Source organism: Monodelphis domestica, chromosome 8, assembly GCF_027887165.1.
Source record: "Monodelphis domestica isolate mMonDom1 chromosome 8, mMonDom1.pri, whole genome shotgun sequence".
Lineage (NCBI taxonomy): Eukaryota > Metazoa > Chordata > Mammalia > Didelphimorphia > Didelphidae > Monodelphis > Monodelphis domestica.
The window spans coordinates 2,782,560-2,810,515 of record NC_077234.1 but is presented as its reverse complement, the minus strand read 5'-3'; the positions used below and the strand labels follow the sequence as shown (position 1 = coordinate 2,810,515).

Genomic DNA, 27,956 nt, shown 5'->3' with positions numbered 1-27,956 from the left:
TGTGTAATCCCTTGATTTTTTAAAAATTGATTTTTAAAATTAAATCTATTGAATTTTCTTCACATTTATATCACTGGGTTCTGGCGGTGTATTCAACCATCTCTTATTTGTATTTTGTCCATTAATAAGGATTTATTATGTATACCTTTTCTGCTCTGCATTAAAAAAAAACACATTCTAGCTGTTTTATTAGATATGTCCTTATTATTGTTTAATTGTGACCTTCTTTCTCTCTACATTAGGTCAATGGTACAGATGCAGATTATGAGTATGAAGAAATTACACTGGAACGGGTAATTAAATGTTAATTGACTTTGTTTTGTGCTTGAATCTGTTGTTGTTTTTTAATAAGAATTGGTTTTCAAAAATAACACTTAGATTAGCCTTGCTAGAATTGAAAGAAGACAACTATTTAAAATTTCTGAATAGTGGCATCTTTCTTGGATCCAGACACCCAGATTGATTCTGTAGTCTTTATTAGTTTAAATGTGATCAAAAGAGTTAATGAAACCATTAATTTTTCAAAGACAAAGAGTGGGTATTTATTCCTTTGAGCTTTTGGTGTTGCAGATCTAATTTCAGTGATATTCACTGGGAAAAATGGAGCCTGGGTTGATGACTTGTCCCTCACTATCCTTAATTTCATAGATGGCATAGAAGTGGGAACTTGTCATGGAGTTTCATTCTGGCAGATGAGGCTGTTTAAGACTATAGTATTCTGTACTAAGAGAGATTACATGAAACATGTTGGTCCGTTTCATGTTGCCATTATTGGAAGCATCAGAGAAATTAGAAAACTATTTTGTGAAAGTGGAAGAAACAAGAGGCAGAGGAAGAACCAATTGCGACCATGTTTCCCTCCATCAAACTCCTCTAGATGATCTAGAAAATACATCAAACTGAGATCCTCAGAGGGAAATCTAGGAAAAAACAAGTCACAATCACTTTATGGCCCAGCTTAGCATTGGGCAAGAGAAGGACAGTGGAGACTAGAGTCAGGCCAGGCGTCTGCTAAAGCAAGCACTTCAGTGCCCAGAGAGGAACCATGCACCAGGACAGGAGCAAGCCTCGAATCTATACCAAAGCACTGGCAGTTTTGTGGTCTAGTCCACATTTCCAGGTCACAGAACAAGGCTGGATTCAGAAAATCTGTACATGGGGGTAGGGAGGCTTTGGGTGGTGGACTGAGAAAGGAAGACGTTCAGAAGCCCACAGCAGCAGAGCGGGGCCTCATTCACTTCATCTAGCTCCCACTGCAGACGAGTATCCAGGGCAGGAATTACACACCGGAGGAGAACCTACAGTTCTTCTCTTCTGAACAAACCCCGTTTCCCAGGTTCCAACAGCTCAGACCGAACTTTGTCCTGCATCAGACCCCTCTGGGGGTCCCTTAGATCCTAGAATAACACAGCACTAACTACCCCAGAAAGCAGCAACAAGACCAGTGCAGACCTTCCCTCCAGAAGTGCCCCAGCCATCCCCAGGCCTAAGAACATCAAGTCCAGAAACAGGAGAGAGACTGGAAGAACCAACCAACAGAAAGGCCCATCCTGAAGGGCTGATGTCATGGCAGGAAAGCTAAAAGACGCCGACGCGGAAGAAGAGGATGACCCCAGAGCATCCATAGGCCAAGCCTCAAAGGAAAATCCATCTTGGGCACAAAACTCCTCCAGAACTCCCGAGAGAGATGAAATGAGAATTGAAAAAATAGAAGACTTGAATGTTTTTAGAAATGAAATCGGAGCACTAGAGAGAAAAAGTGGGGAAACCATTGAGAGTTCAGGGAAGACAGAGCCGGAGAGGGGTGAATGGCCAGGATGGCGCCGTGGGGCCAGACCTTGTCCGAGCAACAATCATGGAGGCCCAAAGAGAAGCCAAGTGACTCTGTGAGCCAACCAGAAACAAATGGAAGGTGTCTCCTAGCCAGAATCTGAACCAGAAGGAAAATGAAAGGCTCCGACCAAAACAAGAGTCTGGAGATCCTGTTTCAAGAACTGAAAACTGTCCCATCTCTTAGAACCAGAGAATCCACTGGCCACTTCCTGAAGGAAACCTCCAGCACATCCGTCACAAGCCACAGCCCCGGAGCTCCCAGGTCAGGCCTGAGGAACCCTAGCCAGGATCCCATGATTCAGTAGCCACCATTCTAAGTTGATGAAGAACTTGAGATCTGATATTCCAGAAAGCAATCTGGACTTGCAACCAAGAATAACATAGCTAGCAAAATTGGGTCTAAAACAGAGCGTGTATGAAAGCGAGTATTTCCAGGCTGCCTAATGAAGAGGGCAGAGCCAATAGAATCACCACGGGTTAAAGAAGCAAGTGATACGTTCACATTTGGAGAAATAATCTTTGTGTAACCTTGGACTCCTCTCCGCATCAGGGAATTAAACAAGGCCTCAGTGTGTAATGATCTGGAGAGAGGGGGGAGAGGAATACACTGGGGACTGGGATAGAGGAACAATTGTCTCACACAATCAGGTGCAAAAGTATGCCGCTGTCCAAAAGGAGGGAGAGGGAGCAGCTTACACTTGAACCCTTACCCTTATCTGAACCTGTCAAAGGAGAGAAGAATGTACACATGCAGAAATACAAGTGGAGATTGGAAATTAGAGAATAAATTAAGGGAGTGATTAGTCTTAAGGAAAATAGTTCTACTTCTTTGGAGTGGCAAAGAATAGGCATCTGAGGGATTCCCACACACTGGGGAAGGGACAAAGGAGCTGCCATTGGCAGAGGGGATGGAATGTTATTGTGCTGCTCTCTTCTCAGCATAATGCCCAGCCAGAGTACCAGAGGTCTAATAGTAAAAATCATGTCACTTCCCTCCTAATAGAGAGCTGAAGCCCTTTAGAATTTAGAATTCAGAGGGACACGTTTTTATGGCCGAGCCAGTGTAGAAGTAGGTTTTGATGATGATGCCCATACATGTGTACAGCGGGTTTTGTTTATTTGGGGATTCTCAATTGTGGGCGGAGGGAGAAGGCAGAATTTGGTCACAACAAAAAATGTTTTTTTAAATGTTTAAAAACTGTTTGGGATAGTTCTTCTGTCTTGTAAGGGATTCACATAATGCCCATCAATATTTATGGCAGAAAATTTGCTGTATACCATTTCTTAACTCTGAAAGTGTACCCAGACCTGTTTGGGACAGGCAGTCCCATGGGTATCATCAATGGTAAGTTCTGCCGTCAAACCAGATGTCCCTGGAGCACACCCAGTTACACTCGCACACAGCCTGAGAGAGAGAAGAGAGGCTGGCCGATCCCCGAGGTCCCCGGAAAAGAAAGTCTGCCTCTCGTTTGTGAGATGAAAGGCACAGCTAGAAGGGTCTGAGAGCTTTGGGCTGTTTGTTTGATAGCCCTCACTGTTAGGGTTCCTAAAGCTTCTTGCCAGTAGTATGACTTCGTTGACAATTAATTGGACTCACTTCTGAATATAAGGAGCAGCTCACTCTCCCTCCTATCCTCCTATCTATAAACGATCATGGCATAAAAAATGCCCCAGAAGACAATGTGCTTCCCTGAGGAGTGGAGTGCCTGCCGACCTCTGTTGGCTTTGTCCAAAGCATCATTTACTTGTGAAAGGATTCCAAGGGGAAAGGGCCCATGTGGAGGGATGTCCTGGATCGGCACGTGCTGAGGATGTGATTGGCCTTCTGGACACCAGTTTCCTGGACAGCAGCAGACGGAAGAGATTTGAGAGCAGCTTTCAATGTTGGAGAAGTTCTCATGAAAGGGAATTTAGACCCAGAAAGTTGAACAAGAAAGGGTTCTGTCAGCTAGCCCAGTGGACAAGTGGCTAGTCATCCCAGTAGACCAAATTCTCTTGCCCACTGACATACCTAAACTGGACCATTCTGGCAGCTCATCAACTTGTTCCTTCTGCAGTGTAGATTGCTGGGGTCTGTGTAGACAGTAGTTCAGCACCATTGCTTGTACCTATTCATAATGACGCTGAACTGTCCCTGAGTGGGAGGAGAGCACACACCTTCTACATGAGAGCAGTTGTTCATTTGCTCTGGATTTGAAGGGCAGTCAGGGGAAATGGCTTATTTCCCGTGGTACTTTTATCATTCTCTAGATTATTAGTCATCTAGAAAACAGCAATTTTTTTTACTTTCAAATTTGATGAATTTGATAAAAGATTTTCATAGCTGACTTGAATTCTTTACCTTTTTTCCCTTCAGGGCAATTCAGGGCTTGGTTTTAGCATTGCAGGGGGCACTGATAACCCCCACATTGGAGATGACTCAAGTATTTTCATTACAAAGATCATTGCTGGAGGAGCAGCAGCACAAGATGGAAGACTTCGGTATGTTAATTCTCCTTGGAATACTGAATCTAGCTTTTTTGATAACAAAAGAGATTGAACCCAATTTCATGTGTGCATTTTCCCCAAATCAAATCTGTTAGGGTGGGATTGGGAAGAAATTTACAGTAAGAGGGTCTGTTCACATTTTCTCTTTTGTTTTGTAATAATTTGTAGTAATCTCTCTTAGTTTGTAGTAAATATTACTTAAATTGTAACTCAGTTTTTCTTTAGTGTCCAAATCTTGAACACAGATATGATTAAACTGCTGATCCAGAGAAAGAACTGTGGGAGTAGAAACAGAGAAGAAAAATAACTGCTTGATCACATGAGTCTATGGGAATATGACTGGGGATGCTAGCTCTAAGTGATCAGCCTAGTGCAAATATCAATAATATGGAAATAGATCTTGATCAAGGACACATGTAAAACCGAGAGGAATTGCTCCTTGGCTACGGGGGGGAAGAACGTGAATCATGCAACTGTGGAAAATTTTTCTTAATTTATTCAATTAAATAAAAATGATTAAATTGCTGAATTCATCCACAAATCCTCAGTCACGTAGTCTTACCTTGTCTTTGTCAGGTGAGGTTGTTCCTATGATCTTACTTCAATAGTAAATATTGAATGACATTTTATTTGGGATATTTGCAGATAGTATATATCAGAGATTAGAAATAGTGGATTATGTTGCTCAAAAACATCCTTCACAGGAATTACTTGGAGTAGGTAGTAGGAGCTTTAAGAAATTAAGAAAAATTTCAGCAGTAGAAGATCTCTTGGGAACTCTGTTGGCCAGTGTTCCTTGAAGAAGAATGTCATCCATGGCTTTCTGTGCTCCTCCACCCCACCTTGCCCCTTTCCCCCAAAAAACTCCACCCCAAAACATGTGTGAAGTAAAATACCTCCATCCCTTGGCACTCCAGTGGTGGGACACAGTTCAGTTGGTGACTCAGCCAGCGCCAACATGGGTGTTCTGAGCATTGGCATGACAGAGCCAGCATAATATGGCCATGGAGGGAGGAGTGTATTTGATTTAAAAAGCGAGAGAGGGAAGAAGAGTGGATTTTTTACTTTTGCTCTGGACTTTCCTACTGGTTTCTAGGGTTCTTTCTCTCTCTTCGCTCTCTCCATCCAGGTGCCAGCTTATTTGATTTGAGCCTAAACCATTCTCTTTACTAATAAATCGTTTAAATCTGGTAATAAGCCTCCATATCAATTTTTCTTTATAACAGCCTGTGCTGGAGGGGAGGGGAGAGCCTGCTGTCTACTAAAGAAACCCTTTCTGCTTTCAAATCTCTCTGATGGTAAAGTCTTTCCTTAAATCAGGCCCATGCCTATCTCTCTTCAACCTCTACCCATTACTCCTAGATGTGGCCTCCAAGATCAGTCTCATTCCTCTTCCAGATAACTTGATAGGCCTTCAAATACTCCAAAATAGCCCTTGTACCTCTTTCCCCCGGATCTTCTTTTCTCCCTGTCTCTTCAACTGATCTTCACATGGTTTAGACTCATGATGCCTCAGCCCTCCAGCAGCCATTTTATCAGGACAAAGGACAGAGGCACTGTCACCTCCCAAGTCCTGGATCTGACCTCCAGTGTTGCCTGAAATTAGATTAGCTCTCTGAGCTGCCCTAATACCATGGCAAACCAGTCACTTGACAGTATACTAGCTCCGGTCTTATTGATGGCTGTGTAATTATGCCTCCACCACTTGATGCTTGTGATAATGACGTTTTGAGATCCAACTAGAAGATTTTCCATTTTTCTCTGCTAATTTTCATCTTACTTGACTTTCCCCCAAAGGTCAAGCTGGTCTAGATATTTTAGACATCATAGATATCTCAATATCATATTGTGGTCACTACAAATTCTGGGAGACTGGCTTCTGGGTAAGAAAATCAATTTATTGATGAAGGTAGTAATAATTAATAAATTAATTGGTCAGCAATCTCTCTGTGATTAAAGACAAGGTAATTCCCTCATGTGGATCTATAAATACAATTTGGGTAGCTCATTATTCAGTCCCTCCCTTTGGACATCCTGAGACATCTCTAATTGGTGAATAGCCAGTGAGGAGAGGATCCACCCCAAACCTCCCTCGGCCCTTCCCTGTCCCTTTAGTGATGGTTGATAGTCATGTACCTGCTCCCGTGCCCCAATATCTAGGGGAGAAATCAAGTTCTTCCCAGTTAGGAGTATCCTGTAATGTTGTTTAAAGAAAGATTCAAGGCCTTTGTTCTGCCCTTAGCAGTAGTTCTTAATCTGAACTACTTGTTTTCTGAGCAAGATGAACCTCCTCATCTCCCCCTTCTATTAGGCTCTAGGCGGGGGCATTTCTTGACGTTCTTAGGAACAAAGGAAAGAGTGTCTGAGGTCAAATTCAAAACCCAGATATAGAAATAATTCAGTAATGCTAAAAAGAAATTGTCTCCATATTAGTCCATCAGCAGATCTTCCTCTTATCTCTGGGCACAGCATTTACTCATATCATTAATAAAAAGAGAAATAGCCCAAGTTAATTTAATTTGATAAATACTTAGGAAGTTCTTATCAGTTCTACACACTATACACTGAGCCAAAACACTGGGACTACAGAGACCAAAATATAATGGCTCCTCCCCTCCAGGAAAGGAAGAAAGAAGAAAATAGCCATTTGTGAAGCACTTAGTTTGGAGCAGACACTGGGGAAGGACACCAGTACAAGCCAAACACTGGACAGGCCTTGCCCTGAAGCATCTTCCATTCTTGCAGGGAACTGAAAAACTATGTTGGGGGTGGCTTGGAGAAGAGATGGGGAACCAGCATTGGGAACATGGTTTTGAACTCCAGAAAGTCAGGAACAGGACCCAGGGTTTGAAGAAGGCAGGGGGGGAGCCTTAGAAATGGGAGGAGAGCAGGCTGCGTGTGTATGTGTGGGTGGTAGGCTCCAGGCTGATGAGCCAGTGGAGGAGGAGGCATGGGCATGGCTTTGGGACAGGACCAGCAGTTTTCTGGAGAAGCCCATAGGCTTCCATATGTCTGTCCATATGCTGTTGCAATAACAATGTTAATATTAATAAAAATAAACAGTTACCATTTATCAGCCATTTTAAAGTTTGCACATAAATGACCTTGTGTTATCCCCAAAATAATCCTGTGAAGTAGACGGTACGATCATTCTCGTTTTACTGTCGAGGAAACGGAATTCTGAAGGCCTAAGTAGCTTAGCCAGAGTCAGTGCCCTAGACAGAATGGAACTTTTTTTTCCCTAAATAAAAACGACATTAATTTTTCTAGCGAAAACATATAGAGACCAATCAGTGCTACTTTTCAAAATAAATAATGACAAATAACATCCATGTTCTGATTTAATTAGCTCTTCCTAAAATTGGGGTGGGGGTGTTTAAAAGAAAACTTAGGAAATTCCACCCCCCCCAACCCCAGCCATTTTTTAAAATTTAGTAATTATTCAAAAGAGACAATATTCACTAAAAAATGTTTGATTTTTATATGTCAGCCAGTAAGAGGCATGACAAAGGAACTCCCAAGAGGTTTGCTACAATTCTGTATTCGAGTTTAGAACCAGAAGGAAATCCGTGTATGGCACTTTGTGGCTTTACACGTCCAGTGCTTACAGCCAACTTGGCATCATGTAGATGGTGATCTTGCTCTTGCTTTGATCCCCTTCTTTCTTTTTTCCTTTTAGATGCCTTTTTCTTTTAGAACCCTTACCTTCTTCCTTAGAAAGTTCTATTCCAAGGCAGAAGAATGGGAAGGGCTAGGCAGTTGGGGTTAAGTGACTTTCCCAGGCCTGCACAGCTAGGAAGTCTCTGAGGCCGATTCAGACCAGATCCTCTGTCTACTGAGCCTGGACCTCCCGTTTTCTTGAACATGTGTGTAAATGAATACATCGAGTTCTTCTAAGTAATTTCAGGAAGGCGTAGGTACTGGTAACTCAGGGGCCCGTGGTAGAGGGTCATTCTAACCTTCACGGAGGATTCGGTGACAGCCAAACACGCCCGCCGCCCACGTTGAAATCAAGCCCTCATTACTACGCTCTTACTTCAGCCCTTCCATCACCTCCAAATGCCCTTGGCTCGTCGTTATTACGTTTGTGTTCGTTTGTCTCTTGGGTATTCTGTTTCTATGATGAAACAGTCGTATTCTGAGTGCAATACTTAGGATTCTGAAACTTCCTCAGAAATTATTACCTGGCGAATGTCAGTAGAATTTGAAACCCAAATGGCCAAATTAAAGCACAAATTAGAACCTTTGACAGAATCAGAAAAGAGAAATTAGGCTGGAACAAATTTGAAATCTTACACGTGGCGGGTTTCCTAAAATTAACCTCCCTGATATACAATGGGAGGCTTGTAAGGACAGAGCAGTTGGGCTGGAAAAGCTTTGAGGGTTTGAGGTGTAATACCTGCAAGACTTAAGTCTTAAATTGGAGCCTTTCCAGAGGAGGACCCCCTGCACTATGAGACTGGTTGAAGTAACTGAGGCCTTGAGAGTCATCCTGGCCCAAGGGGCTTGAGGCCTTGCCCTGGAAGGGACACCAGATCACAGGGGGTGAACACCCTCCCTCGGGAACAAAAGAGAAAGACATTTAGGCAAATCTAACCAGGATATTGAGGAATTCTGGCATCTTCTGGTACCCTCAGTCTCCCTCTCCCTCTTTCTTTCTCCGTCTCTCCCTCCCGCTCCCTGGGGGAAGCCCCTGCTTCACCAACCCTGTTCCTAAGGATCGTGGTTGGTTGTCGGCATTTCCCTTCTTCCTCCTGGTCATCCTGAATTGTTCTCTTTCTCCAGCTTACTTCACTTGTCATAACACCATAAGAGGCTTTCTGCACCTACTGCTATACATCCTATTCTTGTCTTTATTCTAGTGAGATTCTTCAGCATCTTTGCTCCTACCTAAAATATGGCCCTGAGTATCGGCATTTCTGTTGGGCCGTTCGCCTGCACAGGAATGTATGTCTCACAGTAGAATCTCTGGTTTAGAGGGTATAGACATTTGCGTTCTTTTCTTCACAGAATTCCAAACTGTTTTTCCAAGCAATTGGACTTAAGAATTAACATTTTCAGTTTCTGGAACACTCTAACATAGACTCTTCGGATTCCCTTTTTTTTTAACTTGCTCTGTGCCCCTAAGCTTGTTCTTAGACACTGAAGAGATTCTCACTCCAGGAATCACTGATGGGATCCGCATTGGGGTCCAGTTGGACCTATGGCTGGATCCCAAAAGAGCTTTATCCCTTGGACTTAGAGATCATCTGCCCTTGGAATTTTGGAGATGAGGAAACATGTATTAAAAAGGTCTTTTTTCTTTCCTATGTGTCTCTATAGAGTTAATGATTGTATTTTGCGAGTAAATGAAGTTGATGTCCGGGACGTGACCCACAGCAAAGCAGTTGAAGCCTTGAAAGAAGCAGGATCGATTGTGCGTCTATACGTCAAAAGACGGAAGCCAGTGACAGAGAAAACGGTGGAGATCAAACTTGTGAAAGGCCCCAAAGGTAGGGCAGTAGGAAGATGCTTCTGGCTCCATTCTTGCCAGCCTAAGCAAGTCCTTTCCGTTAGAGGAAGAATTTGCCTGAATTTCAAAAGTGAGTCAATATTCTCTGCATATCTGAGTCATATCAAAAAGCAGATCATTTACATGTTATTCCTATTCTCTTCTTTCCTGAGATTGATATCTTTAAAATTTTTCTGGTTTTTTCTAAACCCATACCTTCTGGATTTGTATCAGTTTTCAGACAGAAGAGTGGTAAGTGCTAGGCAATTGGTGTTAAATGACTTGCATACAGGAAGTAGCTGAGGTCAGATTTGAACCCTGGACTTCTCAGCTCCAGGTCTGGTGCTCTAGCCATTGTGCTACCTAGGTCAACTGCCCCCATATTATTTTCTTTATCAATTCCTATTGAGTTTAGATGCTCTCTGTGTCTGTTCCTGGAATAAACTATCCTTAGGTTGTGAAGCTTTTTGATAATTTGCCTGTTAACTAATCTCACAAGTGCAGCTGAGATGGAAAATGGGCCAAGAAAAGAACAGATAGACAGTTCTTAAAACTTCCAGTCACCAATTAATTCTTCCATCACATTATTGCAAAATTGTTCCACATTCCAAGAACCAAAAGCTAAATAATTGAATTTTTTAAAATGACGATCTCCAAGCCACTAACATTTTCCCCCATTTCATTGTCTCAAAATGAAGTGATGGGTGGGCAGTACGGCATGGTGAAGAGGATGCTAGGCCTGGAGTCAGGGAGACTTAAGTTCAAATCCAGCCTCAGACATGTGAGAATTTGTTTCTTATACACTGCATTCGTTCCTATATAGTAGGGAGAATTACTGTGCATTCTCTGTCTGGGATCAGTCTACTGCTCTTTGCATTTTCTTTGTCCTTAGGCACCCCAGGCAGTGTCTTCCTTTGCAACAGAATTTGGTTAATAAGCGAAGGGGAGAAGGGTTCTTGACATGCCCTGTCCACCTGTGAGGATGGAGAGGGCCCGACAGGCTGATGGACAACCTCTTAGCTGTCCCCAGTTAAAGGTGTTTGGGGAGGATCAAGGGAGGGGCTGAATAATGAGCTCCTCAACGCCTAGTTACTCAGCTGGCTGCCCAGCTCAAGTAGTCCCTGGCCTTGAGAGAGAGCCCGAGCCCCTGACCGCTCACCTTGACGTAATCAACAAACTTATACTCTTACCCCAAAGGTGGTTTCTTGAGCTAATTTGACTTGTAACAAACACTAGCCAAACAAGCCATCTGCCCTCTGCCTGCCTGCATTTCCTCACTTGCAAGAGGGAATAGCAATAGCCCTGACCTCCCAGGGCTGTCGTGATGATCCAGTGAGTTCCTGTCAGTGAAGTGCGTAGTGCTGGCCCTGGAACACAGGAGTGCTCAGTCCCTGCTTATTCCCTGCCCTCCAACAGGGCCTGCCTTTGTGCCCATGTGACCCTTGACCTGTCTTTACCGTTCTAAACCCCCGCATCTCGACGAAGTGGCCGTCCTGCTTCAGTGGACTGGTCCACGCTCGCTCACTCCTCCCCTCTCATCCGAGGCCGATCATTGACTTGTTGGTGTCGCTCCCTCTTGAAGGCAAGAACATGTTCTGCCTTTGAGTCCTCAGCCCCGGGCCAGAGGGGCTTGATGGGACTGAAAGAACCCTTTGTTGGAGGCCTTGGAAGGCCAATGAGCCCCGAGCTCAGTAGCAGCCCTGAAACAGAGATTGCTATATGGTAGCACGGAAGCACGCGGTTGGGAAAGACTTCCGGGGAGAAAATGCTCTGGGTAACCCAGCCAAAGCAAAGACGGCAGGAGGGAGCCGGGAGAGCGGGTGCGATAATAAAGCGGTGGAGCGGGGTGGGGGTGGGGGGTGGCCACAGGGAAGAGGTCCCCGGTTCAGCATTGCCTTCAGGCCGTTGTCGCTTCATCTGGCCCAAAGCGATTCTGAGCTAAGACTCACATCCAAGGCAAATTCATGCTTTTGTGTTTTCCAAGCAGGTCTTGGGTTCAGTATAGCTGGCGGAGTTGGGAATCAGCATATTCCTGGGGATAACAGCATCTATGTCACCAAAATTATCGAAGGGGGAGCAGCCCACAAAGATGGCAAACTACAGATTGGAGATAAACTTTTAGCAGTAAGTAGCTTCGTGTTTTTCCTTTGGCCTCCTGTTTTCTTCCTATATTTTCAGTCATGTATTTGGATTTTCTGTATTTGAAAAGATGCTGCTTCTTAGCAGTGAAGAATTTTTTAGTCTAAAAAAAAGAAAACTTTTTTGTATATCTTTCTTGGAGCATATTCATGGACCTAAAAATATTCCTAGCTATTCCTAGACCTTAGCTCTTGTTTATTTTTATCTGGAAACATTTTGGCGTGTGCTTTTAATTCTCTCAGGATCATAGGATCTGGCACATATCCCCCAGCCTTGGGTATCGAGTCTGGCAACAGGGAAGATGAAAAAAGGAAGGGGGTGGGATGGAAAGCTGACCTTGGCACAGCCTCCAAGACCCAAGGGATCAGTCCAAGTTAGAGAAGGACCAGATGATTCACAACAGAGACGGCGTTTTTGGCAGTAAAGGATTAATAGTCTAAGCACTGCAAGAATTGGGTTCAGAAAAAACAATTTTTAATAAAGTAAAAATAAAACAAACTGTGTGTGTGTGTGCCTGCATATACACATATGTGATATATGTATAACCCAGTGAAATTGTTTTTTAAATTAATTTTTTTTAAGGATTGGGTTCAGAAACGGGACCCTGGGGAACCAAGTGCCTTGGAGCAGGGCCCCAGCAGGCCTGACTTCCAGCTTTGCCCCGAAAGCAAGGCTTCTCATGGACTCTTACTTGGTTTTGTTTTAGACTCCTACTTGTTAAACTTGTTAAACCTGGCGCTGAACTCTAAGCTCCGAGGAGGATGTGGCTTTCAAGCTGCTCGCAGTGAGCACCTTGGAATTAAGGTTTAGAGAGAGGCACCATGACCTGCATTCAGCTAGACTGGGATGTTGTTGACTCTAATTTTAGCTAGTATCTCTTTCTTGGACATAGCTACAGAATCCCTGAATGGATGAATATGGTCTTGTTCTTGTTCCTCTCCAGAGAAACAAATGAGAACATGTAAGTGCCTCCGAAGGTTCCCCAAGCTTCTTTCTTGGGCCTGTTTCTCTTTCTCTATTGCTTAATGCCCGCATTAGCTCCCATGGATCGAATGACTATCTCTATTCTACAAGATCTCTCTATCTTATCCCACTCTTTCTCTTCAGCCCCACCAATGACCTCTTCATCTCAGACTGAATGTCCCAGGAACATCTCCAGTTCGGCACGTCCAACACAGGACATCTCCAAACTCCCCCCCCTTCCAAACTTGCTATAGCCATTGGAGACATCCCTGGACTCACTCCTCACCTGCTTTTCTCTCCCCACCTGCCCGAGCCGCTCAGTGGCCAAATGGGATCACAGACCTGGCACTGAGGAGGAATTTAACAAATGTTAATTCCTTTCCCTTTTTGTTCCATTTCTCTGCCTACAGCATTGTTCCCATCCAATTCTTTCCTGAAGTTACCGGTCTAGTTTAGGCTCTTGGCACCCCTTTCTTCCTGATCATCTCTCTTTCCCTTCTAGTCCATTTCCCCATTGTAGACAGTTGTTTTCCTAGGTATCTGGGTGATGAATCCCCCTGAGATATGGAGACCTTCCTCAATGTGCCTTGTTTCATTCTTTATATCCGGTAGCTTCAGTGCCTGGCACAAAGTGTGGGGTGACTAAATGCTTCTGGATCGTCAGACTATACAAAATTGGAAGTTCTAGGCCTCTGTACACTTAGCTTTGGAAATTTCAGTCTATGTTGCTGATACATGAAAATGTTTTCTGTGTAAAGACATCCCAATTCTGTCTGCCTCGTTTTTGTTTTAGGTGAACAGCGTATGCTTAGAAGAAGTGACTCATGAAGAAGCTGTGACGGCCTTAAAGAACACATCTGACTTTGTTTACCTGAGAGTAGCCAAACCCACCAGTATGTACATGAATGATGGCTGTGTTCCTCCTGATGTCACCAATTGTAAGTATAGCCTCTCTAGGGGAGATTTTATTTCATGTTTTCTCCATTGGATTTGATAAATTGGGTTAATAGACAATTTTTCTTTTAATTCTTCATTATTGTTAATAAGAAATTTTAGACATAGCAAAACTATTCCTTAGGTTGAATCATATTCAGTTCTTTGATAGCAGTTTTTATTTGTTGTAACCTAGACTTCTTTTGATTATCTATATGCTTAGAAAAAACCCAGATCCTTCCCTTTATTCATTTCCCATGTATCATGCCTACGGCATTCTTTGTCTATAGCAGCTTGCGTGCTGCCTCCCCCAACAAGTTGAAAGCTCCTTGAGTTCAGAAACTCTGGCCCTTAGCACAGGGCCTGACACATGATAGGAACTTAATAAATGTTTATCATCAGATTGCATCCCCAAAAAGCAGGAGTTTCAGGCATGCTATTATACAAAGTAAAAACAAAAATTCGCAATATAAAGAGAGATAAAAGTGGAAACTACATTATACTAAAAGGAATCGTAAATAATAAACTTTTTCACTATTAAAATGTTATCCTCTCAATGCCTTAGCGTCTAAGTTCATATAGGAAAAATTAACTGAACTAATAGAAGGCCTAAATATTGATTACTCTCTTTTGTTTTAGAAAGGTAAAAGGAAAAATATGAAACTGAACAAATTGCTGGAAGTCTAGATCTAAAGTATTCGTGTCATCTTCGAAATGGGACTACTAAGGAATATACATATTTTCCCATTCTTTAACTTAAGGAAAGGTTGCCCATGTATTATGCTACAGAGATATTGCAGACAAATGAAAAGAGGCAAAATTTATAAACATATCCTTTACAGACCATTTCCATAAAAAATAATCCTTCAGGGAACATAGGTGAAAGACACAGACCCAAATGGAATTATCAAAAATAAAAGAATCAAAGAAAAAATTTTAGTGTCCATTTTAATTCTAAGAAAATGGCAACATTGAAAAAAATGTACCAAAATTAGAGTGGAACCAATATGAATAACTAAATGCAGGAACTCACCTGAGCTCTCTCAAACTCCTCTCCAAAAAGAATCATTAGAATAGTGTCTCAAAATTAATTCTGAAGTGGAAGAACCAATAAATGGAGAGGGTAAAAATTATTTTCCTTCCCAAGACCACGTAAAAGGTCAGTAGGAATAGTCTGTCTCACAGGAGAGAGTGGAGCCCAGTCCAATACAGGCTGCTCCCGTGCAGGCCTTAGGAGCAACTGAATGTGCATTGACTCCTTAGATCTCAGTCCTCAGGCAGTAAAGGGGTCACTCTGACAACTGGTCAGAAGGAGATTACAGGGGATGCTTTGCTGGCACTGGGAGCAAGAACTCTGTTGCATTACCATATACAGTTCTAATGTGAGGAAATGGAGCACTAGGAGGTACAAGAACCCTCAACTCATTTCCAAGGTGGGAAAGAATGCTTATCGTCACTCATAGGCCAAGAGATCAGTGACCACACCTTAGCTTAGGATAGTGCCCTCTAAACCCTGGGAGTAGAGACCAACTTTAACATAAAGATAAAAGTCAAGAAATAGGCTAGAAAAATGAGCAAACAACAAAAAATATACTATGGTGACAAGGAAAAACAATATACCAAAAGGAATATGATATGGAGGGAAATATGGCAAGGAAGATCAAAGCACAAAATCAGAAAACAACAAAGTCAAAACAGCTATATCCAGAGCCCCAAGGAAAAATCATGACTTGGACAGGACCAAAAAGAATTCCAGAGAGAATTTTAAAAATCAAAATAGGGAAAGAAATGAGAGTGATACAAGAACAAAGTGAAAAAAAGAGTCAACAACTTGGTAAAGGAGGCACAAAAAATACTAAAGAAACAACACCTTTAAAAACAGAACATAGTAAATGGTAAAAGAGGCACAGAGAAGAACTCTTTAAAAAGTAGATTTGACCAAATTCAAAGGGAGGTATAAAAGTTCACAGAAGTAATTCTTTAAAAAATAAAACCACAGTACACAGTATTGATTCCAAGATGGAAGGTAAGGGTTTAAAAAAATTAAAAATAAAAACAGGCAATTAGAAACTAATGATTCCAGGAGAAATCAAGAAACAAGAAAACAAAATCAGAATAATGAAAAAAATAAAAGAAAATGTGAAATATTTCAGTTGAAATACAACTGACCTAGAAAAAAGATCCAGGAAGGATAATTTAAGAATTATCAAACTATCTGAAAGCCATGTTCAAAAAAACAATCTGAACATCATAGTTCGAGAAATTATCACAGAAAACTGCCCTGATATCGTAGATCAATAATGGTGAACCTTTTAGAGATGCCCTGCCAACCACTCCTACCTCTTCCCCCCGCCACGTGCCCTGCCCCTTTCCTTATCCACACAGGGGAGTAAGAAAGCACACCCACTGGGCTGCTTGGGGGAAGGGCTGATGAAGTAAGGAATGTCCTAAGTGTGACAAGGAAATCACTTTACATTAGTGAGTATAGAGAGGAGGAAGGGAGTGGCCTGAGCTCTCCACTGCCCTCCAGCTCTGCCACCTATGAGCTGACCATCTTTCTCCCTTGTGAGCTCCCAGTGGGCTGCTAGACAGAGGGGTGGATGAAGTGAAAAAATGTTGTCAGGCATGGTAGATGGGGGAGGGGAACAGCTCTGCCCAAGTCCCTCTGTCTTTCTAGTAGCAAGTTCTGGGATAGGGATGGTACAGTCGAGTGCCCATAGATAGTGCTCTCCATGCCATCTCTGGCATAGATTCTCCATCACTATCCTAGAACCATAGGGTAAAGTAGAAATTGAAAGAGTCCACCTCTCACCTGCTGAAAGCGATCCCAACATGAAAACTCCCAGGAACATTGTAGCCAAATTCTAGACCCCCTAGGTCAAGGAGACAACTCAGATATCATGGGGCCATGGGCTCACAAAAGATTTAGCAGCTTCTACATTAAAGGATCAGAGAACTTAGAAGACGATATTCCAGAGGGCAAATGAACTTAGATTACTACTGAGAACTAATCTCCCTAGCAAAAACTTTATTCTTTCTATGAATTTATGAAATAGAGGACTTTAAAGCATTCCTGATGAAAGGGCAAAGCTAAATAGGAAATTTTGAATTTCAGATTGTACATTCCTACATGGATGATGATGGTGATATTTGTAGTTCCTTAGAATTTTGACATGAGGGCAATTAAAAGAAGTATATCTAGACAGAGGATATGGATGTGAATTGATTATGATGGAATGATATCCCAAAAACAAAATTAAAATAAGGGATGAGGAAGAAAAATGTGACATGATATTGGCTCAAATAAGGAATAAGTTTCAGTTGGGTATAAACATTTTTTACCCTACAGGGACATAGGAGAGGAAGGGGAAGGGAAAGTGGAGAATGTTAGGAGAGGTGGTAGAATCAGAAAGTGTGTGTGTGTGTGTGTGTGTGTGAGAGAGAGAGAGAGAGAGAGAGAGAGAGAGAGAGAGAGAGAGAGAGAGAGAGAGAGAGAGAGAGAGAGACAGAGACAGAGACAGAGAGAGAGATGGAGAGAGAGAGAGAGAGAGAGACAGAGAGACAGAGACAGAGAGAGAGAGAGAGAGATGGAGAGAGACAGAGAGAGATGGAGAGAGACAGAGAGAGACAGAGAGAGAGATGGAGAGAGAGACAGAGAGACAGAGAGAGACAGAGAGAGAGAGAGACAGAGAGAGACAGAGAGAGACAGAGAGAGAGAGAGAGAGAGAGAGAGAGAGAGAGAGAGAGAGAGAGAGAGAGAGAGAGAGAGAGAGAGAGAGAGAGAGAGAGAGAGAGAGAAGGGGGGGATGGGAGGAGAACAAATAGATGGAGAGAATTATGTTGTAATAATTGTCAATGTGAATGAAGTGAGTTCACCTATAAAACAGAGATGAATATTAAACTAAATTACATGATTTAAACATAGAGAGTGATAACACAAACAAATTAGGGGCCCCTGGAATATTTTCCTGTCATATGTATGAACAAGGGAAGAATTTATGATCAAACAAGACAGAGAGAGCATTACGGGATGCAAAACAGATAATATGTTTACATTAAAGAAGTTTTTGCATAAGCAAAACCAATGCAGCTAAGATTAAAAGGAAAATAGAATATTGTGTGGAAAAATGTTAAAAACAAGTTTCTCTGATAAAAGCCTCATTTCTCAAATATATAAAGAACTGTCAAATTTGTAAGAATACAAGTCATTGCCCAGTTGAAAAATGGTCTAAAGATATGTGCCATTTTTCAGTTGAAGAAATCAAAATAATCTTTAGTTATATTTTAAATGCCCTGAATCACTATTGATTAGAAAAATACAAATGAAAATAACTGAAGTAACGCCTATCAAATTGGCCAGTATGACAGAAAAGAAAAATGACAAATGTTGGTGGGCATGTAGGAAAATTAGGACACTAAAACATATATTGGTGGAGCTGTGAACAGTTTTCAGTCATTCTGGAGAGCAGTTTGGAACTGTGCCCAGAGGGCCATAACCGTGCATACCCTTTGTCCCAGAAATACTATGGCCAGGTCCATATTTCAAAAAGAATATTTAAAAAAACGGAAAATGACTCCTATGTACAAACATTTGTAGCAGCTCTTTTTTTTTTTTTGCTGGCAAAGATTTGGAAGTAGAGGTGATGCCCATCAACTAGGGGAATGATTAAGAAGTTATATAGGATGCAAAGCAGTGTAGACAGCTAGAAGACAGTTGTGTAGTTTTGTTGTTCAGTTTAGTCACATCCAACTCTGTATGATTCCATGGACTTAACCATGAATTTTCTCGGCAGAAATACTGGGGTGGTAATGTCATTTCCTGTTCCATTGTGTCCCCATTTGCAGATAAGGAACTCAGGCAGATAGGGATCAAGTGACTTTCCCATGGGCACCTTGCTGGTGTGGGTCTGAGATTGGATTTGAATTCAGATCTTCCTGACTCCAGGCCTTGTGCTATATATCCATTCGACTCCCTACCCGCCCTGCATTGTACATAATAGCAGCCATATTCTATGACGATGAAATCATGAATGACTTCGCTATTGTCAGCAATATAATGAACTAAGACAGTTCTGAAGGACGTATGATGAAAAATGCTCTCTTCCTTCAGAAAAAAAAATCTAAGGAATCTGGACATTGAAACTTACATTCAAAAGTAACTTTCCTTTTTATTGGGGTTTTGTCTTTTCTTTCCCAACTAGACTAATATGGAAGTACTTTGCATGATTATACATGTGTAAAGTATATCAAATTGTATGCTGTCTCAATGGGGGAGGTCAGAGAGGGAAGAAAATTTTGAACTCAAAACTTAAAAAAGAATGTAAAAATTATTTTTACTCGTAATTGAAAAATAATAAAATGTTAGATAAAAACAAAATACAAAGTATTTTAATTATTTGAATAATTATCTAAAAAATTAGACAATCAGAAAATAACCCAAATAATTACAAGAGGAAATATTAAAAACTAGATGAGGATTAAATTAAATTGAGAAAAACTTCTAGAAATGATATGAAAAGCGATCCTTTGAAAAGACTAGCTCATTGGCTACAGGAGGGGGAAGGGAAAGAACATGAATCATGAAAAAATATTCTTAGTTAATTTAAATAAATAGGTTTTTTTGTTTGCTTGGGTTTTTTTTTTTTAGGAAAGAAAAAAGAGACCAATTAAATGTTAAAGCTTTAACCATTCTTATCAAAAAAGAAGAGAGTATGAAACCAAATCAACAATAAAAAAAGTTCATAACCTATTGTGCACAAGTGTTAAAACCAAGAACCCAAAAGAAATAGAGACATACTTTTAGCAATAATAAATCACAGGGGCAGCTAGGTTCCTCAGTGGATGGAGAGCCAGGCCCAAAGACATGTGGTCCTGCTTTCAAATTTGACCTCAGACACTTCCTAGCTGTGTCACCCTGGACAAGTCACTTAACCTCCATTGCCTGACCCTTAACACTCTTCTATCTTAGAACCAATACACAGTTCTAAGATGGAAGGTAGGGTTTTTATATAAATTTTATACTAATAATAATAATAAATCACAAAAAGAAGTCTTAAGTAGAAATCTGAAATATCCAAATCTTAATAAAAGAGAATTAACTATAAAAGAACCTCAAAAGAAAAAAAAAATTTCCTGGTCCTAATTTCACAAGAAAATTTTACCAAACTTGGCACATTTTTCTTCAAAAATGAGAAGTTACTGTACTGATTTCCTTTTATGAGACAGAATGACCCTAATATGCATATATATTTTATATATTATGTATATACATATATATGTATATTAGGGAAGATTAGAACACCAGAGAAATGCTTCAGCATTAAGAATACAACCAATATGGTTACTAATTTAAAAAATAAGAACTTCCTTAGATTTATACTATCTCTAAATATTTAACAAAGAACACTTATTTGTGCAGAAATCTCTATGCAGTACAGGCTTATAGGCCTTCCCCCTTTTTTTTATTGCAATCTGTTTATTGGGTTTTGATCTAGATACACAACTGGAAATAACACTTTGGCATTATTCTATACAGTGCCTATGTCTATGTGCTAACATTTAGGAAATCCTGCCCTAAGAACACCACTATGCTTAAATTCAGTATTGAGTCACTTAACTCAGTAGGAAGATATTAAAAAACATATTTTTTTAGTGTTCCTGTAAGGAAGACTGTTCAGATTGCACGAAAAATGAAACACCGACTTGTGAATGAGTTATTTCAACCTAAGCAGTACCTTGTATCTGCCAATTTGCCACAGAACAAGGGACATTAGGGTTTAGGAATGCACACCAAAAGTTCCATCAGACTTAGTAATGCATTAAATGAAATTAAAACAACTCCCATCCCTTCATATACAGCCTTCCCAATGCATCCTGGCATTTGTAACATGAAAAGATAGTTAAGGAGAATAATTTAAACACATAAATAATGGCATTCTATAGTATAAACATCTTAACATGGACTTTACAAATAATTTTCAGCAAGGTGTTGGGTCAGAGGTTGTAATCATATACAGTGCTTTGCCAAGACAATACTTCTGGAGTCTTTTTCATATAATAAGCAGCCTATAATAGCCAGGAGTTACGAATTTCTTAACGATGTTGCAGGCAAAAACTATACAGTGCTTCCACAAACTCAGCAGTCTTCCACTTATGGAGAAGGCCAAATATAGTTGTAACGAATACAGGTGAAAAGTCAGGATTTTTGCTTTTTGCTTGTTTTTAAGTACACAAAACTGCCAGCACATACTCCAATTAATTAAAAGGTTGCTCATCAGTCCTTCCACTCCATAGTCCTTCCCTCTGTGCATCCCCACCCCCAAATCTGCTGGCTCTCTTCAGCTCTAATAACTCGTAATCTATAGGAGGCAGGTAAACATGGGCTTCCGTTCAGTATGTTGGGCCCTCCGCCAGGTCATGGATGAGGTTTGAGACTCTTCCTGTGTTTTCCCTCCTCTCTAACTATGACCATTCTGATCCAGACTGGAGAGCTTATCAGGATTTCCATAACCCACAGCTTTAATGTCAACAAAGATTTAGAAAAAGTTCACAAACTGAGACGAGTGAAATGAGCAGTAGTAGTTGAGCAAGTCGCCAAATTCTTGTCCTGGAAGTCGTGGTCTAAATATCGGACAGCTAAGTTTTCTGAAGATTTGTAGCTCTGAGAAAGTCATCTACTGACAAATCAGGGAATGCATCCTCCGAAGTGGAAGAGATCAAATGAAAGTTGGAACCTTTGGAACCCAGACCAAATGAGATCAAACACGAAAACCACCAAAAGCAATTAGGCTTGATAGGCAGTTTCAGGAACCTGCCAAGGACTCCCTCCGCTGGTACCTGAGGAACTGGAATTGTTGATGAAGAGATCCTGAAGTTAGGGGCCCTCTTCTGTCCTGGGGAAGGAGGGGGGAGAATTTCAGTTAGGCATCAGGATTTCCAAGTGTGAAAGTTTTTATGCGTGAAATTTCGTGGTTTTCTCTGTCACTGCAGAAAGGTTTCTCATTAATGAAGAACTTTTCTGTGCACCCTAGAGGCCATCTAGTGCAATAAACAACTGACGTGGAATCTCCAGGATGGCATCCCCAACAAGTGATTGCCCAGCGCGCCCCAGCGCTGTCGAATGGGCCTTGCCCACCTTACTCCTGAGACTTGCAGACTTACCTAACAGAATGTTTTTCATGACTTCCGAAGTTAATTTGCCTTCATATAACTTCACTCATTGCTTCTAGCTCTGCCCTCAGGGCCCATCTTGAAGTCTATGCTGTTTCACATGTTCCACATCCCAGTGCTTCAGAGATCAGCCTTTCTGTCTGTCTCCTGTCACCTGGTGCCTCCCAGGCGTCCGGCTCTCTGCTCCCACGTCTGCTTTCTCTCCTGGTCTCCAGTGCTGTGTTGTCACCTGCTTGTTGGACATTTCCAACTGGATTGACTATGAGCACTTCTAACGCATCACAGCCAAGAGAGAACTCTTCATCCCTCCATCCCCTACACAATTTTCTCTTCACCTTCCCTATTCCTGTAAAGGTAATCATGCTCTTTCCAGGCACTCGGTTTTGTAACCTTGGATTCATCTTTAACTCCGCCTTCGGATAGAGTGCTGGGCTCACTAAGAGTCTCTTCTCCCGGAATCAGGAAGAACTGGGTTCAAATACATCTTCAGGTACTTGCTGGCTGTGTGATTCTAGGCAAGTCGTGGAACTACTGTCTGCCTCAGTTTCCTCACTTGGAAAATGGAGATAATCATAGCACAGGGTTGCTATTGAGAGTCAAATGAGATAATAAATGTAAAAGTACCTAAGTCCTGAATTCCTTTTCATTACATTGTCCTAAGGAAATACATTAAAGAGTTTGTGGTCCTGAATTTTTGACCTTTGCTTCATCTCCCTCTGCAGTCTTAGGAACTTGTCCTGTAGTCCGGTGGTGCATGTAGAACTGAAATCTAATTGCTTCCTGTCTCAAGCAGAGGGGAGAGGAAGGAGCGAGGGAGAGAATTTGAAGCTCAAAATGTTAGAAAACAAATGGTAAAAATTGTTTTGACATGTAATTGGGGAAAAATTAGGTATGGCAGTCTTGTGATGACACCCCATGTTGAGAGCCTAAGCTTTGGCGAGTCCCTTGCTGCTGCTGCTGGACCATAGGGCCTCCTCACCATGTATCTTGCCACTGTGAACAAGTGAGAACAGATTTGGGGCTTCCTGTGTGCCAAGCATTCTACTGAGCCTGCAAAGCAGGAGGTTTTTGTGACACGAGGACAAGTCATTAGACAGTCTACGAATGGATATAGGGGTTACTTTGTGTTGCTGGAAAGAAGCATGGGAATCTTTAAAGTCTGAACACAGGAAATAATCCCCGAATTAGAAGTGTCTTGCATATTGTATTGCTCAGGCTATTTGGTCATTATACTAATGTTTTTTCTCTGTTTTGTTTTTGTGGTTTTTTTCTTTTTAGCTTATTCACAACCTGTGGATAACCACATTAATCCACCTGCTTATTTGGGCCAAACCCCAGCATCTCCAACCAGATATTCCCCAGTTCCCAAAGGCGTGTCTGGAGATGATGAAATTACCAGGTGAGAATCGGGCCCTTCATATCTTGCTGTCACCTGACAACTGGAATTTCCCTTCTTTTATGACAAAAGAATCCCATGGTCCCCTTGTTCATTAGCAAAGCTCTTATAAAACCTCACATTGAGAGACCAGCCCACATGACTGTTCTTTCAATTGAATGCTATTTTTTCATTAAAACTTGGTTCTCTATCCCTCCCTTCCACCCTTCATCCCCATCGGCAAAAGAACAAAGTGTAGCAACAAGGAAATTATAGCAAATACAAAACTAAAGTCTAAGAGATAGAGTCCTCCTTCTTAAGAATGCCCTGGCACCAACCCGTTCTTTGTCAGCATGTAGAGATCAGGGCTACCAGGGACTCTGAGCATTGTTGTAAGGTGGGCCTGCTTCTAGGTACATCCCTCAGGGACTACATGCCAATTTCGCTGCTTCTTAGGACTTTGAATTATTCTGTTACATTCATATATGTAAAAATTAGTTTCTCTACTAAAAGTATTATATTTTTATGAGGTTTATTAACGATTATTAGAAATCAAGGATTCAAAATAAGCCACGTGCCTAGGGCACGATTAGCCCATTCACAGCCTACTTACATGTTGCAATCTCTGAGTAGAGGAAGAGAGCTCTTGAGAGGCAGAGAGCCCTTTAAATAATAAACTGTGATCTCATCCAGGTTGAGACTCAGGTGAGATTATAGGGAATTCTGGGAAGTACCAAGGACTTCTGAGGATTGAAGTCTGGGGTTCAAATCTCCATTTTTACATATAGCAGAATTTGTTGAGCCATTCCTCAATTGATAGATATCCTTCCCTACCCCTATCCCCCCTCCCCCAATTTAATTTTCTAATCTTTGCTAGTGAAAAAAGAACCAGTAGATATTTAATTCCCTGTGCTGTTTCCTGCTTTGAACTCACTGGGGAGAGACTGAATGATATTATTGCTTTTTGGGTGATTCCTGCATAGGCATGGTTTAGGGCAGTGATAGCAAACCTTTTAGAGACTGCATGTCATGCCATACCCCACCCCCAAAGGCCCCAGGCCGCATCCCTATCCCAAACAGGAGAGGAAGAGCTCCCATTGGGCGACAGACAGAGGGACAAGTGAAATGAAAAAATGTCCTCAGCACAGTGGAGAGGGGAAAGAGAGTAGCTCTCCAGAGTCCCTCTGCCTTTCTAGTAACAAACTCTGGTGGGCGATGGTATGGTGTGCCCAGAGAACACACTTAATTTATATTTTTGTAAATATTTATCTCTTTCACCCAGATTGTCATAATTGGGCAAAAAAACTCCTAATGATTGCTTTCATTTCCTCTTCATTGGTGGCAATTTCACCCTTTTCATCTTTATACTGGAATTTGATTTTCTGCTTGCCTTTTTAAATCAAATTAACCAATGCTTTATCATTTTCCCCCCAAAAAAACAATTCCTAGGCTTATTTGTTCAAATAGTTTTCTTAACTTTCAAAATTTCATTAATTTCTACCTTTGATTTTTAGCATTTCCAATGTAGTCTAATGGGGGGGGGGGGGGGTGTTTTAATTTGTATTTTTTAGTTGTATGCCCAATTTATTGATCTGCTTTTACTCTATTTTATTAATATAAGTGTTCAGAGATATAAATTTTCCCCTAAGTAGTGCTTTGGCTGTATCCCATAAATTTTTATATGTTGTCTCCTCATTGTCACTCTTTAATGAAATTATTGTTCCTATAATTTGTTCTTTGGCCCACCCCATTTTTAGAATTATATTACTTAGTTTCCAGTTAATTTTTAATTTGCCTTTCCATGATCCTTTATTGATTACAATTTTTATTGCATTGTGATCTGAAAAAGATGCATTTGTTATTTCTGCTTTTCTGCATTTGGCTATGAAATTTTTATGCCTTGGTACATGATCAGTTTTTGAGTAGGTACCAAGTATTGCTGAAAAGAAGATATACTCCTATTTATCCCTACTCAGTTTTCTCCAGAGATCTAGTAGTTCTAAGTTATCTAAAATTTCATTCACCTCTTTTGTTTCTTCTTTATTTTTTTATTAGATTTATCTAGTCCTGAGGGGAGAAGGTTGAGGTTCTCTACTAGTATAGCTTTAGTGTATTTCCTCCTAAAGCTCTTTAATTTCTTCTTTTAAAATTTGGAAACTATACCATTTGGAACGTTTATCTTTAGTATTGATATTCATTGTCTATGATACCTTTTATCAAGATGTATCTCTTCTTATCTCTTTCAATGAGATCTGTTTTTACTATAGGTTTATTTGAGATAATGATTGCTACTCCAGTTATTTTTATTTCAGCTGTAAAAATGGAAGTGCTTTGAATAACAATAAAAGATTTTGCCCACTGATAATAATAGTGAGTCAGTGGAGTTTAAAGTGAGTCTCTGAAGCAGGAACAGTGTATGAGGGAGAGCCAAAGCCTAATTGATGCTAGCTTCAGTTTCTCTCACTCCTCCTTGAGGGAAGCAGTTGCCAGTTGTACCACTATGTTCCTTGAGGAAATATCTGGTGGGGAATTGTAGACAAACGTCCCCTAACAGCCAAACCTATGATGCCCTCGGTGCCTCTCTCTCAAAGAAAATCTAGAGATAGATCCCAGCAAGGGGCATTGTCTCAGGAAACTCTTTGTGGTATTTGACTCTTGTTCTATGTTGTATACCCTTTCAAACTATATTAAGAGGCTTGACCAGAATCTGACTGCTTTATGGAGGGTTTAATACAGGATCTCAGGTAAACTGGGTAAAGGAAGGAAGGGATATGTTATCCTGTTGTTTCCTAAATGGTCATTGGCCTGAAACTTTGCTCATTCTGTTTTTTTTTTTTTTGCTCATTCAATACTGTATATTATATATATGTATATGTATATGTATATGTATATGTATATGTATATGCACTGTCCCATCCCATATAAAATAATCCCTCTATTAGCATATATATGTATATGGCCTAAAAGACTGTAAAAGGAACAGGTGCAGGAAGGCAAGAAAGGAGAAGGGAGCTGGGCTCTCCTTTCTGTGAGACCACAGCCCTCCTTTTGGGTTCTGAGATATCTTCTCCTCGGGTTAGAGGTGGTTAGAGATGTTTGATGGAAGAAAAGATCTTTAGGAAGCTTGAAAGTAGAACAGGATTCTCCCAGGTAGCTTTCTGTGAAACCCCCAACCTCAGAAATAGGTCTTTTCAGGTCAAGGACTGCCCAGCACAAAAGTCCCCTGAAGCTCCTTAGAACTCTCCCAGGTCCGTTTCCTTCCCAGAATCCTCTACTCTCTCCAACTGACAGAGACTTTGTTTTAGCCCTGATATCAGGGTTCCAAAAATCCTCCCCTGCACTTATCCTTACACATCTAAAGCATAAGAGATTCTGTTCCATCCTCTTGCCTTACTGTGTGTGTGTCTCCCTGCCTCATATTTGTTTCTTGTAAACATATTGTAGGATTCTGATTTTTAATCCATTCTGCTATTCTCTTCCATTTTATGGGTGACTTCATCCTGTTTACAATCACAGTTATGATTACCATCTGTGCATTCCCCTCCATCCTATTTTCCCCTTTTGATCCTGTTCTTTTCCTCTCCTTTCACTTTGTCCCTCCTTATACAGGTTTTGCTTTTAATCTCCCTCTCATCCCCCTTTCTTAAATTACTCCATTCCCCTCTCCCACCTCATATCTTATTTCCCTCTTACTTCTCTTTAGGTTAAGATAGGATTCCATTTCTCTATGAGTATGATTGTTATTCTCTTTCTGAGCCAGTTATGAGAGTAAGGTTTAAACATTGCCTATTACCTCCCTCAGCCTTCCCTCCACTATAATGGTTGTTTGCTTTCCTTTTTAAGTGATAATTTGCTCTCATTCACCTCTCTTTAACCTTTTCTCTCAGTGCAATCCTCTTTTTCCTCCCTTGGTTTGGGGGGGGGGGGGTAGAGAGGTTGTGTTTGGTGGTGGTGGTTGTTATTTGTTTTACATAACACATTAGCCTAAACAGCTTATTCCCACACCTTCTCTCTATGTTTACTCCTTTTAATTGCTCTGATAATGATAAAAAATTTAGGATTTATAAATAGTATCTTTCCCTGTAGAATTATAAACAGTTTGACCTTACTGAATACCTTAAACTTTCTCTTTTCTTATTTACCCTTTTATGCTTCTCTTGAGTCTTATATTTGGACATCAGAGTTTCTGTTTAGGTCTGGTCTTTTCATCAAGAATGCTTATGTAATAATTAAAATGAGTTTGACAAATAATAAGAATTTTAAAAATTGTTGTGGTTGTAGTTTATAAAAATTAACTCTTAACTCATAAGGCTATTAGAAGATTTAGCACATTTATTACAGCATGGTAGAGATAGTAAAGGGGGAACTGTAGGAAGGAGATAGAAAATATTTCCTAGCTAAATACCCTGAGTCCAGATCCAAGTGGGAGACCCCAAGTCTTACCCAAGCCTGCACTGAGGCCCCAACACCCAGGGCAAGACCATCTGCCATGCACCTGGCCTGAGTAAGCCCAGAGTGAGGCCCAGAGCTCCTGCCCAGGATGAATGTGAGGCCCTGAGCCCTGCA

General features: G+C 41.1%; 1 protein-coding gene across 17 annotated transcripts in view; it reads left to right on the top strand.

Moving 5' to 3' along the window:
* Positions 1-27,956, top strand: part of DLG1 (discs large MAGUK scaffold protein 1) — a 244,764-nt gene that overhangs the window by 167,006 nt on the left and 49,802 nt on the right. For 9 of the 17 annotated variants that reach the window (XM_056808371.1, XM_056808368.1, XM_056808367.1 and 6 more), the window contains 6 exons: positions 243-293; positions 4,190-4,314; positions 9,643-9,812; positions 11,799-11,935; positions 13,707-13,851; positions 23,294-23,414. In XM_056808371.1, the coding sequence (XP_056664349.1) occupies positions 243-293; positions 4,190-4,314; positions 9,643-9,812; positions 11,799-11,935; positions 13,707-13,851; positions 23,294-23,414 (749 nt within the window). Of the gene's footprint in view, positions 1-242; positions 294-4,189; positions 4,315-8,549; positions 8,948-9,642; positions 9,813-11,795; positions 11,936-13,706; positions 13,852-23,293; positions 23,415-27,956 lie in introns of those variants that run through there. The other 8 variants (XM_056808370.1, XM_056808359.1, XM_056808365.1 and 5 more) reach the window with 2 other exon arrangements.